Source organism: Maniola hyperantus, chromosome 13 (assembly GCF_902806685.2).
Source record: "Maniola hyperantus chromosome 13, iAphHyp1.2, whole genome shotgun sequence".
Classification (NCBI taxonomy): Eukaryota; Metazoa; Arthropoda; class Insecta; order Lepidoptera; family Nymphalidae; genus Maniola; species Maniola hyperantus.
The window spans coordinates 7,255,388-7,271,566 of record NC_048548.1 but is presented as its reverse complement, the minus strand read 5'-3'; the positions used below and the strand labels follow the sequence as shown (position 1 = coordinate 7,271,566).

Below are 16,179 nucleotides of genomic sequence, written 5' to 3'. Positions count from 1 at the left end.
AATCTAGCCAGCGTTCCTAAACACTATAAAAACCTTAACGTAAAGAAGTTAATATAGAGTAGCTATTAAAATTCAATTAAAATGAAAGTTTTCGATATGTTTCTAGGGATACCTTTCAGTTAAAGGTCCAAGCGCACAAACCAAAAGTACAAACTATACTTGACGTGACGCGTCGCGTCGCGCAGCGCAGCGTGCGTTTGGATGGATTGCTGTTTAGTAGCCAACCGAGCGCGCGGCTTTAGAAAACAAAGATGTGTATGGATGGACGCGTGATATTCTGACATCTTCAAAAAATACAAATAAGTAATCATTAGAATTGTTAAATTATATTCATTCAATTCAAATTATTAGATAGAAAATCGGTGCATAGCTAAAACTCTACATCTCTACCGAAAAACGATAGTGTGTTCTGCTTTGTACTGCTTCGCCAGCCGCGGACCAAGCCTAAAACTGCAGATATCGACTTCTTTACATACGCCTCTGAAACAAGAATAAATCCTGTCATGAATCAAACAACGGCAATGTATTTACCACGTGATACAAAGTTTCCTCACGATATTGCCGTTCTTCACGCTTCCAGTCATCCAGTAGGTAAATCTTTATCTTATTCGATACTTATTTATACTAGCTTATGCTCGCGACCTAGTCCGCGTTGACTACACAAATTTCAAACCCCTATTTCACCCCCTTAGGGGTTGAATTTTCAAAAATCCTTTCTGAGCGGATGCCTACGTCATAATAGCTATCTGCATGCCAAATTTCAGTCCGATCCGTCCAGTAATTTGAGCTATGCGTTGGTTGATCAGTCAGTCAGTCAGTCACCTTTTCCTTTTATATATTTAGAAGATTATGTTTTGTTTTATTTTAGTAGGCAGCGAATTTTAGCAACTAATAAAGCAAATAATACCAAAATTTAATATCGTCGGAGGTAAAATTTTATGCAAAGCGAAAAAATATTGGTTGGGCATCAAAACACATTAACTGTCTTATTAATAAACATGGACTAGAGCGGTATTAACTTTATTCCAAGTTGTAAGTCAGTAGCTACATTCCGTATTAATGAATGTTTATCTACATTAAAGCACCAAAATTGCTACGGCGTAGTAGAAGCTTACTGCCGAGTGCTGGGGCGGGTTCGGTACAAACTGCTACGGTTTAAGCTACGTCCTACGCCGGGAATATTAAATAAATAAAAATAAAATAAAATAAAATTTCTTTATTTCAGACCGTGGTCCATATGGTGTTAGTAAATAGTAGTAATATTTAAAGACTTAAAACTATGTTAGTAGGTACGTATAACTTATGTAATTTAAAAAATAAAAACCTTAATTTAAATATTTCCCGGTACGCACTGAGGCACTGGGTACATACACATGTGTATTTACCCAGTGCCGCAATATGCGGCAGTCAGGCTTTTCACCAACAACCCTCAGTATGGCGTTGGTGCTCCCTCTCACTCTGCGCATCAGCGATGCAACTCGTTTGCGCATGACTGAATAAAAGTCATCCGTGTACGCGTACGCAAACATAGCCGATGCACTACAGTGTCGGGGGAGCCCCAACATCACCCTGAAGGCGTTATTGTATTGCACTCGGAGCGCATTGTAGGTCTTCTGTGTATAGTTGACCCACAGGCCGCACGTGTATAATGTCTGGCAGAATGCTTTAAAAAAGTGTTATTTTAACATCTAAAGTACAACGAGCGAACCTGCGAGCCAACATATTACATCGGACCGCAATAGCTCCCTTTCTCTCTCCATGTCATAGTCGTCCTTCAAATCCTCAGTTACAATATGACCAAGGTATTTGAAGTGCGACACCCTCCGAAGTTCTACCCCCTCCAGCGTCACTGGCGGTACATGAGCTGGTTTCTGTGACCCTACTCTAAATACCAGGAGCTCGCTCTTCTTTACGTTATACTGAAGGCCGTGCTCCTGGGCATATCTCTCACAGATTGCCAGCAGCTTCCGAAGAGCACTCACTGATGGGCTCAACAGCACCATGTCGTCTGCGTAACTGATGCTGTTCACACAGTGGCCATCAATCGAACAGCCGACACCGGTACTGCTGAGCTCTATAATAAGCTGGTTTATGTATAGATTGAAGAGCGCTGGCGATGTTAATCCCCCCTGTCGCACACCGCTCTTCAATCCATACTCATCAGAGAGCACATTTCCCCATTTGACCTGGTTAATCTGATGATCATACCAATATTTGAAGATATTTATCACTTCCTGTGGCACTTCGGCGTCGGTTAATTTGGCCCACAGGATGTCATATCTAACCAGGTCAAATGCCTTCGAGAGGTCGAGAAAGGCAGCATACACAGGTGTACTCCTATCTGTATAGTATCTGACGGTATGTTTGAGCGACAAAATTGCACAATCCGTCGATACACCCGGCCTAAAACCAAACTGTGCATCGTGAATTAGGATATATTCCTTGAGTTGTCGCTCTAACAAACCGTCAAAAACCTTTGCTGCAACCGTTGCCAATGAGATCGGTCGGTAATTACTTTTATCTGTTATGTCACCCGTTTTGTTTTTAATTATCGGTACGACCACCGTTCTCATTAGCTCGGCTGGTAGATAGGAGTGCCTGATACATATAGTGAAGAGCAGTGCCAGGAGCCTCGGGAGATGCGGCCCAGCATGCACAAGGTGCTCCACACTTAGACCATCATGTCCGGGTGACTTACCTCTCTTCATCCCCTTTAATATTTCACAGACATTATTCGTTGTGATACGAGAAGGCACACTAGACACGATGCCCCCGCTGTCTGTAGCACCCTGTACAGGCCACGACGATAACTGAACCTGAAAATGGTCCTTAAAAAGGTTCGCTATCTCCTTCGGCTCCTTAGCACCTTCGACGCTCACTGGCAACCCCGTCTTCGGACTTAACTTCTTAGTTTCTTTCCAGAAACCTCTAAAGTCTTTATTCTGATGTTTCGAGGCTATAATATTCAATTTAATTAGTACTTGGTTATCCTGACAATATTTTAATTTTTGCTTAAAATATTGTCTGGATTTCCACATTTCCTCGTAAATTGTACCTTGTCTCGGTTTACCGAACCACACCCAATTAAGGAATTTTTGTCTGGCGTCCCAGTGAGCGCCGCGTACATGTTTATTCCACCCTAATATGCATCGCCTACCTTTACTCTTCCGCGCCAACTGGCAATCACTGTGCTTATGACTATATGAAGCCGCCTCCATTAAACTACTAACAATACTTTTATATAAGTTATCTATGACAGACCTATGCTCTAAACTACAATTATCACACATAATATCGCAGCATTGACTAAGTTCTTGTGGAAACTCTATTTGTTTGAGCGATTCATTACACCGTCTATTATAGGTTTCAATTTGGCTCGGCGTCCGTTCTCCCCATATAACTTTATTCATCGGAGCGCACGGCATATCTATCTTAGGCTTGACTGTCGAGAAATTGCACTGGATCTCAAGCGGGAAATGGTCGGACCAAATACATCATAAAGGACGTTTATTGATGTTATTGAGCGCCTCGCTGCCTCAGTTACTAAACAGTGATCAAGCCAACGACGGCAGCCGTGCGCCTCGCTGACAAAAGTGTAGGTGCCTGAACTTTCCCCTAACTTCTGCATATCCGCACATATCCAATTTTGATCATAGCAGAAATTAATCATTTCTTTGCCAAAAAGTTCCCCTGGGTGCGAGTTAAAATCACCCAAAACAAATACAGACTCGACATTACTATTTTCAACTATTGCTGCTATTTCACTCAAACAGTTAACGTACTCTAATAAGTTGTCAGACAGGTCTATAGGCATATATACGCAACATACCAACATTTGCCGACCCGACGCACACATTTTTATCGCTGAAATGCGATCACTACGACACGACTATATTGTGCCCTGCCTACGCAACTTTCAAGTTTCAACCCACTCGTAGAAGACGCGTAGCATAATATTTTCAAAATATATATATATATATATATTTTAAATATTTTAGACTATGGTGACTTGCTACGGCGTAGCACGTACTTGAAAAATTAATACTGTCGTACTACGGTAGCTACGCGGCGTACCGGCCGCCTACGATTCTAACTACTCACTCGTACAAAACTTGTAACTTATTTTATTTTAGCCAGACAACATTTTTTGATGGCTGTGGTTGGTTCTTTGATGGTGGTACGCGATATAACTTACTATAAGGAGTAAATTTGCTATTTCAAATATATTTAGGTTAATGAACTGAGTTTGTTGTGGCTCGTAGCTTTAGTTTTAAGTTTACGTAATCACCATCATTGTATTGAAAATTCAGCAAGTGAAAAACAAAAAAGTGTACACAATAATACCCAATCTGAATAAATGATTTGAGTTTGAGTTTGAACTTTACCTAAAACAGATGTATCAGTGTAGTTGGGAAACACTTCATGGTACGGCTTGACGAGATAGACCAGTTCCGTACCGACGACTCCAGCAATATAGTCACTCAAGGAACCTGCAACGCAGCCGTTGCTACTGCCTTGTTGAACCTAACAAGTAAAATAATGCCAATTGCTATAATCCACACACCTTTGAGGACATTATGAAGAACTGTCAGGTATGCAAGTTTCTTCACGATTTTTCCTTCACCGTTTAAGCATGTGATATTTACAAATAGTAAGTAAATAAATAAAACATTTACTTTCAATCATCTTGTTGCTTTTATTGCTAAAATTTAATTGATTAATATCCACCTTTTTGAAATATCTGCCTTTTAATAAGCAAACACCTTTTAGCACAAGTATATAATAGATATTGACTCGTATCTATGGCATAAAATTATTGAGGGAAACCAACTTTGAGACCAAATCCAGAAGATACTGAGGTGATACAGCTGCAGTGTTACGTTTTTTCGTTTCAGTATGAAACCCTCAAAATATACCATATTTTCCGGTACAGGTACTGTTATTTATTTTATTCTACTCGATAAAACAAGTGCATTCACCTCGTAAAGTCTTCCATCAGGCAGTCGTGCTTGTCGGGCGGCATACTCTCCTATATCTTGTAAAGTACGATAATTGCTCGGATGACGTGAGGTGTACCGCCACGGGTATAAGATTAATTCCTGTTTCCATAATAATTTTTAAAGGTAAGATAGGTTACATTTCATTCTGAGATCGTTAGATCGTATCATTAATGCTGATTGCACATTAAGGACGAATTGAAACGAATATTTCACTAATTCTACCAGTATAGGTACCAAATTTTCTGAGTGGCCGTTTTTTGATGAATGACAGCTGAATCCTAGACACGGTCGCTAACTATGGACCTCATAAGAAAGCTCAGAGTCACTCAGCGGTTGATGGAGAGAGCTTATTATACGGGATCAGAAATGAGGAGATCAAAGTAATAATTGACATAGCTAAATTGGGAAGCTGAAGTGGCAATGAGCAGGGCATATAGTTCGGAAAACTGATAAACGTTGGAGTCCCAAGGTGCTAGAATGGCAACCTCGCACGGAAAAGCACAGTGTTGGAAGACCTCCCACTATGTGGACAGACGACATCAAACGAGTCGCAAGGAGTCGCTAGATTCAGGCGGCGCAAGGCCGAGGTGTGCGGGAATCCCTACAAGAGCCCTATGTAAAGAAGTGGACGTCTACTTACCTTCCGTACCTAAATATATTTACCTTTTTTGGTATAAAGCTAGCATGTAAGTGTATAGCCAAATGAACTATGTCTGCAAGCTTGTGAACATATTCACGTATCGCCCGCGCCTCGGATGTAGAGAAAGGTTTAGGTCCAGGGTAGTACTGCGAACACAAATCTGGCGTTTTGCGAACATCGTCTGAAAGTAAATGAAACTTTTAAGAGTGCATCAAAATAAAACTAAATAATAACAATTTTTATGGAACTAGGGATATATTATACGCTTACCTTGCCAATGGTAGGCGAAGTTTCGATTGATGTTTACCCCGAAACATGCTTTATCAGGTTCAGTATCAAAATTCTTGTGCCACATTGCGGGTTTTGTGTGGCTCCTGGCTGTGATGTTACGCGACCATTCCGTTGCTTCTATTGTTCTGAGATGACGAAGGCTCGTGGTGAAATTCAAGGCATCTGGATTCGCTATCGGTATAAGATACCTGTGGAGGTTTCAATTGCTTTTCCATTATTTATTATTTCCGGTTTTATTACCCACCTTATGCCCACCAAGATAATATTTGCGCGGCTAGTAGGTTTGTCTTACCTCAATAAATTGAACTCTAATTATTATTTACTAGCTGTCCTGGCGAACTTCATTCCGCCTAACAGTCCATTCAAATTTTTAAATTTTTCTCTCCGTAAAAACCATCATCGTACTTCAAGGAATATTATAAAAAAGAATTAGCGAAATCGGTTCAGCTGTTCTCGAGATTTGCGATGAGCAACACATTTAGTGATTCATTTTTATATTAGGTACTTATAGATTGAACCTTTCAAATTAAAAAATCTGTTCGTTGGTACCTGCTTACAAAACTTATCTTTAAATAAGTATAAGAACTTATTTTATTTAATTACCTATCTATTTATTGAAATAGAATTAAACCTACAATATCTATAGGTACATCCGAATCTTACCAATCATAGTCATTGAAAAATGGTGTTTGATAGTTTGTATCATACAGGAGCTTTTCAGCTAATTCAATAATTGCATTCGGCCCGCCCCATGTCATTCCGTTTAGAGCTAAAAAATTCAAAGTTTTGGTTATTAAAATCCATACTTCCATACTAGTAGTAGGTACCAATAGTACTAGTAGTATTATAAATGCGAAAGTGTGTACATTCTCTGTTTGTCGGTCTGCTAGCTTTTCACGGTCTATCCATTTAACCGATTTTGATGAACTTTGGTACAAAGATAGATTGCATTCTGGGGTAGGACATAGGCTGCTTTTAGTCCCGGAATCGGTTTTTTGAACTAAGTATCTGCCCCACCTATTGCCACTTCAGCTTCGCAACCCATTATGATAGGTATGCTAATTGAGAATTGATATTCGCAGCTCGACTAAGTAAAATAATATTTCTTTCCTTTAAAACCCTAGAATGAAAAAGGTGTTAACACATTACTGCCAATTACAAGTATCCCTGGTTTCTTGCTACGGATGTCACTGTGGAGCTCAAGGGCTATAATGCTGTTATTTCTTGCAGTCCTCGGGGTCAAATGTATTACGTTGACCATTTCAGAGTCATCGGCACCCATATGCTCTACCATCCCTAACATAGTATCATAATCAAAGTATTCTGTATATTTTATGTTCTTGCCCGTACTTCTTACTCTTCGCATTTTGGTGCCAGATCTGAAGATAAAAAATATAATCAATATATAGTAAAGGTGACTATTAAATAATAACCATATTATGCACCACGATTACTATTCTAAGCTAGGCAAGTGGTAGGCAACGATACTATTATTCTTTTTTACATAAATAATCTACACCTATATATAATCCATATATCTGACTGACTGATCTATCAATGCACAGCTCAAACTACTGGACGGATCAGTCTGAAATGAGGCATGCAGATAGCTATTATGACGTAAGCATCTAAGAAATGATTTTTGCAAATTCAACCCCTGAGAGGGTAAAATAGGGGTCTGAAATTTGTGTAGTCCACGCGGACGAAGTCGCAAGCTTACGCTAGTTTATTATAAGTACGTAGAAAATCTTTTACTGTTCATAGTTTCTTGGTGGGAACAAAATCATAAATAAAACCCCAAGAAAGTACAAGATTGCGATGGCATATACTTTTAATTGTAAAAGCATTGTTAAAAACCAAATATAAGATCAAAAAGCTTAAAAGATCAAAGAATTATTGTAAAAAAAAATGTTTAATGTCTGTTGTGTTGAAAAATGACATTTGGTCATAAAATGTCTTGAGAGATTAGAGTACAGAAAAAGGAGAAAAATGTCACTGAACCATAAACTATAGGACAAATTCTTATAATCCACGTTATCCACCTTGTGTCCACCCAGTGTCCACCTCTATCCATCATGAGCATCTCTATGGCATCATATCCATAGAAATTAGAATTATTCATGATTCAAAAGAAGTTCAAAAGTCATGAGTTAAACGGGCTAATCCTGAGGCTAATCTATATGGGCCTGAAAGAGTCCTTATGACCTTGTTATTTAAAAAAATCTACCAAAATTAAAGCAATATACCGATCCACATCACCACAATATATGCACAATGTGCTGCTAGCGGAGCGAGACCAATAATTAATCTATGGTGCTGCTCTTGGTTGCTACAACACTAGTATAATATTTATGTACTACTAGCTGACCCGGCGAACTTCGTACCGCCTAATAGTCGATTCTTTAATTTTTTATTATTAATTTTGCTATTCGGGACACCGGGTCAGCCTTCCCGGAGCCCCTCCACTAACACTTAAACTTTATGGTATGGTATTAAAGTTCAAATTGACTTTTAAGTATCATTACGAATCTTTTGTATGGGATTATCACGGGGAATATAGAAAAGTGTTGTTTTTAGACTTTTTCAGGCAATTTTTTTAAATTTTTCTCCGTAAGAACCCATCCTCGTACTTCAAGGAATATTACGTAGATAGAGTAATAAAGCTAGATAAAGGAACGTTTGCTTTCTCATTCACACTAAAACGAGAGTACAGTCGATAAAGTTAGTAATGTGATAAACAGAGACGCAGCTAACCTATTTTTTGTTCCTTAACGTGTAACCGATTTTTTTCAAGAATACATACAAGGAATACAATACAATACAATTTTTTTAAGAGCTCACTTTTAATAGATTTTTTAAACTTGTGTAAAGGCAAGTCTAAAGTTTTTTGTGGAATTTTATCCCACGAATGACTTTTCCACTTTCGCGAGGCGGAGCGTAAGAGTTGCAAGCTTACTACGGTTCCTAGTTTGTCTGTCGTGGAAATCACCGATTTTTTGTACCTGAGAATGTTAGTTATGTGGAACAAATATTATATTATTGTAAATATATTGAAAAGCTACTGTAAGAATACCTATTTCCTTAAATTTCTCACGTAGGGAATCGCGCGGTTTTAAATTATAAATTGCACGTATTGCCTTTTTTTGTAATACGATTTTTTTTCCAATATCTGCCGCTATAGATTATTGTAAGGCTGGTTCTATTCTATAGCACGATCGCTACAGTCAATATTTAAATCCGGGACGCTTCAGCCAGCCATATTTAGCTTCAGCCATACATCTAATCTGAGGCTTCAGCTTATTCAGCCCACTTCAGCACTAAGATATAAGTATAGTACGTGACAGGTCGAAATTGCAATCGGGGTGGGGACTCCCCGCACACCCGCACAGCCCCCACACGTTAACCCGGTGTGGGATAGCGTCCCCCCTTAAACTGCGGTTTTCATCCCGACCTGTCGCGTACTATAGGTAGATTTCTAAGTAGGTAGTAGGTATTTCAAGGCATTTGCTATTGTCGATGATGATAATATTGTAACTTTTTGTAGGTATAATAATTCTTTTTTTATTAGATTTATTGTCATTTCAACAGCATGTACTGTCAAAATATTATGGATTTCTGCATTTTATTATCATGAACTTTAGTATATTTTTGATATTATCAGGTATTATACGATTAGTATTCAGCACAAGGGGCAATAACACTGAACATGACTTATGCAACGTTTGCACGTTATCATGTAAGAATATCATTTAAATGCAAATTTTCTTTAGCTACATGTATGTCCCACTTTTTAAACATCTTTAGAAAAATGTGTGTTTGTTACATATTTTATTGATGACTTTGCAGTATTTCGAAGAAAACGGGCAAACACAGAGTACACACGCTGGCGTGCCAATCCAGAAACGAAGCAAGAATTTATTGTTAAAGTTTTAGAAGATGATATTATACCCACATCGGAAACGAATCAGATAGCAGCTGTTAATATTCAACCTCTTACAAAGGCACAAGAGAAGATCATAATTAGAGGTGCTTTAATTCCAACTAAAGACTCTCCTTTCGACATGTTTAAAGAATATACACGTTTTGTGCCCCCGACAACAGCTGCAGGTGTGACACGGATTGATGGCAATATAGCTCTTGCACCAGTAAAACCAATTATTCATACATCTGTACCTCCATATGGTAGGTATATCGAAACCAATGATAAAATTTATCGATTATGAGATCTCTAGAGTCACACAGTGCAGTGTGTTGAAACGTAAACGGATAAAATACTTAAACTGTCTTAAAATTAATTTTGTAGCATTTGTGAAACACTAATTTTTAGCTAAATAATAAGTAATACTGTATTAGTCTTGGACGCCCCTCAACCCCGCGCTTCACTCAGGATTCTAGATGCAACACCCTCGCTACGCTCGGGAGTTACTCTGCGATCCCTCGTTACGCTCAGGATTTATCCCGGCGCCCGTGACGTAAGACGTTACATTATGTACGTATGTTGAATAATCTACTATTAAATTATCTTTTAAAGGGGCTGAAATAAAATATGGCCACGACCGAAATGCGCAGCGTGCTGTTAATCCTCCGCTAAGTCCTCAATCTCAGACGTTGGTCACCAGACAGTATGCTCCGATAGCACCTGTATTGTTTACACGGCGTAATACAATGAGCGCACTTACACCACGTGCCATTGATAAATTTGTAAGTATAAAGTACTTTGCATATGATGCGTAGGTACAAGTAGGGAATTACTTTGATGGTAAAAATTACGCTGCTACTGCTCATTTTACAATTTCAGTCAACTAAGTACGTATGTTTTAATATATGTAATAAACAAGCATTTTGGTAATATTTTAAACTCAACCAAGAAACGAGCAGGTATTAATAGCAACCGTTTTTAATTCCAGATGTTGCAAAAGACAACTGCGCGGCCCACACGAACTTCTCCTTATTTAGGTTTAGTTCCGATAAGAACATCTGAGCTTGTAATTTTTTTGCCTTTCAATAAAGTGTCTGTTTCGCGTACTACTTTCATGTCAACAGACTTAACACGAACTTCGTTAAAGGATGATGTGAAATTTGATGAAAAACAATTTAGAAAGTCAAATTTTAATAATACAGTGCAATCCATTAAAAACATTGATAATGAGACAGATACATCTTACAATGATTTGTTTTATAATGATGAAAATAACGAGAGAACTACAAAAAAATGGCAACAAAGTTCTAAAGATAACTATAACTATAATAATCAAAATCAGGATGATTACAATCATTTAGATAAGGGTTTTAATTCAACAGAAAAAGCTAATGAGTTAGATGAATCTAAAAAAGCCTCAAATATCGAACAATCTACAATTAATTATGAAGATAATGATTATAACGATACTGTAAATATTTCAGTTAGCCTTACAGGTCAAAAAAGCAGCGCAACCGTTCCCAAAACTAAAATTTCTAAAACATTAGAAAATGATCAAAATAATAGAAATTTAAATTGTACCGTCTTGAAATTAAGACAACTGTCCTTTAGTTCTCCGTTAACTTTACACGAGGTATTATTTGTATCATTATGCAAGTCTACATTTAATTTAATAGTAAATACCTAAAATATTTGTACACATGTTTTTATTTTTACTAATAGATAGAAGCACAGTTAAAACAATGGGCTGGAGTTAGCCCGGTAGCAAAATGGTTGGACATAACTAAAGGAAATTTCACAGTAATGGAAAATCCAATATATATGGTGATTGTCGATGACCTAAGTAGCGGTCAAATAATTTCTGCTAAGAAAACTGTAATGATTGTTGCAGGTAAAGCACTAGGCGAAAGTAAAAATCAGTTGAATTGCGATGTAAAAAAAAGGTGTGAAATGTTTGCACATTTATTACAGGGATCCAGGGTAGAGATCATCATGCAGTTACAGCCGCGATGTATGTTTTGTACCAATTAATTGAACGTACTGACGCACACTCCGATTTACTAAGTAAATTTCGCTTCTGGATTATTCCTGTGTTTAATCCTGATGGATATGATTACTCTATGACTTTTCCAAATGTAAGTACGAATATTGTTATTCCATAAATTAAAACCCTAAAAATGATTAATATCAGCATAATTATCGAATAGATAGGTATAAAGAATGTACTTAATCTTTTAGCGGTGTAATCTTTATGTAGTTTTTTATTGAATCATCGTCATCATACAAAAACGATTTTACATATACCTACAATTTAAACGTATCAAAAAATAGGTTGATCAGTTAGATTCAAACCATGAACGAAACAATAAGAAATCTAAAATTAGCGTGGTGCTTACTAGAGACAATACTGAGAATGAAAACATATTACCTATATTACCATCCATACTAATATTATAAATGCGAAAGTGTGTCTGTCTGTCTGCTAGCTTTTCCGGCCCAACAGTTTAACTGATTGAAATGAAACTGATGAATTTCGGTAGAGAGTTAGCCTACATCCTGGGGAAGGATATAGGCTATTTTCATCCCGGAAAATCAAAGAGTTCCCAGGGGATTCTTACGAGAATTGTAAAAAGCTACCCGTGCGAAGCCAGGGCGTGTCGCTAGTGCAATATATTTTGTTAATATTTAAAAAGTTGTAGAAAGTTTTAAATAGGTTTGACGTAAGCAGGATATCTATTTATTAGGTAGGTAGGTATAATTTATAAGCTTATTATCATTTTATGCTAATTCTATTAATGTGTAACATAAGAACTTAATATCCAATTTTTCTGTCAATTGTGGTAATGTATTGCGATTAGTTTAAAAATATCAATCATTCTGACATACTAATTAGGTAGTTACCTACTATCGCTATCCCTTTTGGAAGACCGCAAGCTGATATTATTAAAATATATAAATGTTGTACTATTAATTTGCTAAGCTTTAGATTAAAAGCAAACATTATGATATTGTTATCAATAGCAGTTCTTATAAAACAGTTACTAACAACGTCCCTGGATCCTGGTCCTTATGGAACCTGGAACATTCCAGGTTCCATAAGGACCAGGTTAGATTCCGGATTTTAAGACTATCCTTTCTCTTTTATCTAGCCTAAGTACTGTCACATTATGTCTTCCTCAGATTTCTCTGTAACTTTCTGTTCGTTTTCGGGCCACTTAGTTGAAAGTTTGACTAATTTATCGCCCCGATAAACCTTATAAGTATTATCTTTTGTTCAGCTGAAATCTGGAAACTTGTGCTATGGCTATTTATTATCCTAATGGTAAAGTCGTAGATAGCTGACCCGCCCCGACTTCCCCGCGAAGGGTGGAAGTACTGAAAATCTTTTCTTATTGGAGGGTTGGGTACGTTATAAAGAAAACCTATAGGTAGTACGCGACAGGTTGATATGGCAATCGGCGTATGAGGCGGGGGGACACCCGTGCTCGCCCGCAGCGGGTTAGCGCGAAGGCTGTGCGGGTTTTTGGGTTTTTTTTTTTTTTTTTAAAGAATATTAGCCATGTTAAATGACTAATATTCCCCTTTCCTCTCCAACTAAGCGTCAGGCTTGTGCTAGGAGTAGGTACTACTACTAATTTTTATGTACCTACCTACATAAAAATTTGTCTGTACAATTATTATAGTCATACTTAGGCATTTCCATAAACTTCATCAGCATGAGACTAATTTATTGCACGTGAGGAATGAATGGTTTAAAAAAAGAATTAAAAAGTCACGATAAGATTATAAATATTTAGGTATCTTTAACGTTTTAGTGATGTAATTTATATTTATCGCTAAAAATATGCTAATTTATGGCTATTAGCTACATAGTATACTTAGACAATACTTATACGTTAAAATGTCTGTACAATGCCAATTCCTGGGTAGTAGGTAGATAGTAGATACCATCGTAGGTACCATTCTGGAAAATCCTTGAGATATTCATATTTGGCACGACTAGTTTTGTTAGTAGTGAAAGGGCCGGGCCTGCCATCAGTTTGAGGTTCGAACTTCGAAGTATAAAAATGATATCTAGGAAAAATTATTATAAGAAAAACTGTTATAATTTTTTTAACAAGTAGATAAATTTTAAAATGAGTGAGATGATGAACATCAAAGTTCTGCTCGAAGTCTTTGTCAGAATGGGTTGCGACTTGTGACGTTACACCAGTCGCGACCGAGCAGGCGGCGTCGTATTTCTTGCTCTTATACTGCCTCAAAACGAATTTAAATATTTACTTACTTAATTATTAATTTATTGAATTAAATATGGGTATTATAATAACTAACAATTCTGTAAAATAAACTTAATTCTAAATTAAAACTAAAATAAATTAAATTAAATCCAAAACCTTTAACCTCATCGAGACCTCCGTAGCGAGGCATTGTACTCATTAGATGCTGGCAGCATTACCCCTTCGGGTGGCGAAACTAATTGTTTGTCCAAGGTAGCTGCCAGCTCTCGGGTCCTCGGTTGACTCGATAACCCTTTTTGAAATTCCTTCTTTTAAAAAAGGCTCGAGCCCCCGGGCCCCCTAGCTTCAAAGTCTTCACGTCAAAAGGCACAAATATGAAGCTCCCACCAAGGTTTTCATATTTGTTCCTCTTGGCCCCTTCGGCGCTGGTGGCTGTTGCACCAGCCATAGATGACGTCACCTGTGTTATTAATTAAGTAGGTATGATACAATATTAAGTACTTATACATTTTAAAAGCTAACCATTACAAATTACGGGCGCACTTTAATTCACACGTAGCTCGGTGCTAAACACGTCACGACCACATCGCGTAAATTAAAACAAAAATGTAAAAAGCTTCTATCAGACCACTTCTGTAATGAGTATTTGACTATTGAATTAAATTAAAGTGCTGTAAAGATGTAAGTACGTACCTATGTGAATAGTTTAACACACCGCGGTGCTCTCCATTGTGAGTACTTAGGTACGTCCTCTTTTTTAAAACACTTATCAGTTAGACTAAGTACCTATTTAATTTAGGTATTGCAGTTCCGCGAAGCTTTATCTGATATTTCACATGATAAAATCATATATGTAGTTTCAACTAGAATATTAAATCGTGATAACATCCATTTACCTATACATTTTTTGCGGCTATATTTATTAATTCAGTTATAGTATAGTATACTAATTCAGTACCTATAAATACACTTTACCAGTTCATTTTATTTCATTTTACTCATGTTCACGTGTTCTGGTGCATTTTAAGCAATTAAACTTGCTTTAACGGTGAAGGAAAATATGATGAGGAAACCTGCATGCCTGAAAGTTCATAATGTACTTAAGGGAAGTTCTTGTGTGAAATCTGCCAATCCGCACTTGGCCAGCGTGATAGACCACGTCTTAAATAAATCCCTTTCATTTCTAAAAGGGGACCCGTTCTCAGTGGTGAGCCGCCACCGCCACCGGCGATGGTTTGATCATGATGATGATGATAAAATGGCTACTCAGAGTAAAAGTCGTATTCTACGAGGCAGTCAAAATTAATCTGTCACTGGACATTAAATTATAAGTGAAAACAACTTCGTTACAGCACACAAAAATTTTCGTTAGAAATGTCCTGTCTACTTAGTGCATAAGTAATTGACTGAACTAGGTACACGATTGGATTTTGCAAGGAGTAGGTAATCTTGACTAAGTACTTTTTATTCTGAAATCTAAAGTCGCCGGCAACCAATAGTTTGATATATATAAGTACAGAGTACTTACTTACGTTATTTTAACTTTTACGTTGCTGATATTCTAAAAGCGACGCCAATGGTCGAAAAATCTACGTCAGACATGGGATTCTTGTAAGGGGCGCGACTCGTGCCAAGCGTGCGAGGAGTTCGGCATCAGGTGCACCATCCAGCCGTGTTACGGCGTCAACCTCGATCGCAACTTCGAATATCAATGGATACCTGGCAAGTACAATAAATAACTTTTGTTATTTAACATAGAGCAACGGTTGAGTTTCTTTATTCTTGCCAGCTCTTCTCGGTAAAAACCTGTTTTCCGACATCTTCGTTTTGACATAGTAATAATAATAATAACGAGGTTTCCGACATGTGGCATGTGGAGTCCACTGAAATCATCCCAATCGTCATATCTGCGAATGGGTTGATCCCAGTCAGCCTTGCTCACCATCTGAGGTGACTGGGTTTCGTGGCAGTTCGCTCGCAACCAGGATGCAAAAAGCAGTCTTGCTGGACTCCGCTAGGATAGTCCGTCGATTTCTTCACTTGTCGCCATGACCCCCGGCCGTTTGCTCTCCCCTGCCGGGGTGTAATCCT

General features: G+C 37.7%; 2 protein-coding genes across 2 annotated transcripts in view; one reads left to right on the top strand and one right to left on the bottom strand.

Annotated features, from left to right (window-relative positions):
* Positions 1–370: 370 nt before the first annotated feature.
* On the bottom strand, positions 371–7,839 carry LOC117987757 (carboxypeptidase B-like). Its single transcript, XM_034974806.2, has 8 exons — positions 7,687–7,839; positions 7,081–7,310; positions 6,595–6,700; positions 5,911–6,119; positions 5,664–5,821; positions 4,980–5,099; positions 4,386–4,524; positions 371–480 (listed from the first exon to the last, which is right to left on the bottom strand). Exons 1-8 carry the CDS (start codon positions 7,776–7,778, stop codon positions 371–373), a joined length of 1,164 nt encoding a protein of 387 aa, XP_034830697.1. The 5' UTR covers positions 7,779–7,839.
* A 1,677-nt stretch (positions 7,840–9,516) lies between these two features.
* The window catches only part of LOC117987676 (uncharacterized), a 52,372-nt gene continuing 45,709 nt past the window's right edge, over positions 9,517–16,179 (top strand). Inside the window, exons 1-6 of the mRNA XM_069502740.1 lie at positions 9,517–9,667; positions 9,778–10,113; positions 10,463–10,632; positions 10,839–11,483; positions 11,573–11,741; positions 11,822–11,985. Of these exons, the coding sequence (XP_069358841.1) occupies positions 9,562–9,667; positions 9,778–10,113; positions 10,463–10,632; positions 10,839–11,483; positions 11,573–11,741; positions 11,822–11,985 (1,590 nt within the window). The 5' untranslated portion in view covers positions 9,517–9,561. The remainder of the gene's footprint in view (positions 9,668–9,777; positions 10,114–10,462; positions 10,633–10,838; positions 11,484–11,572; positions 11,742–11,821; positions 11,986–16,179) is intronic.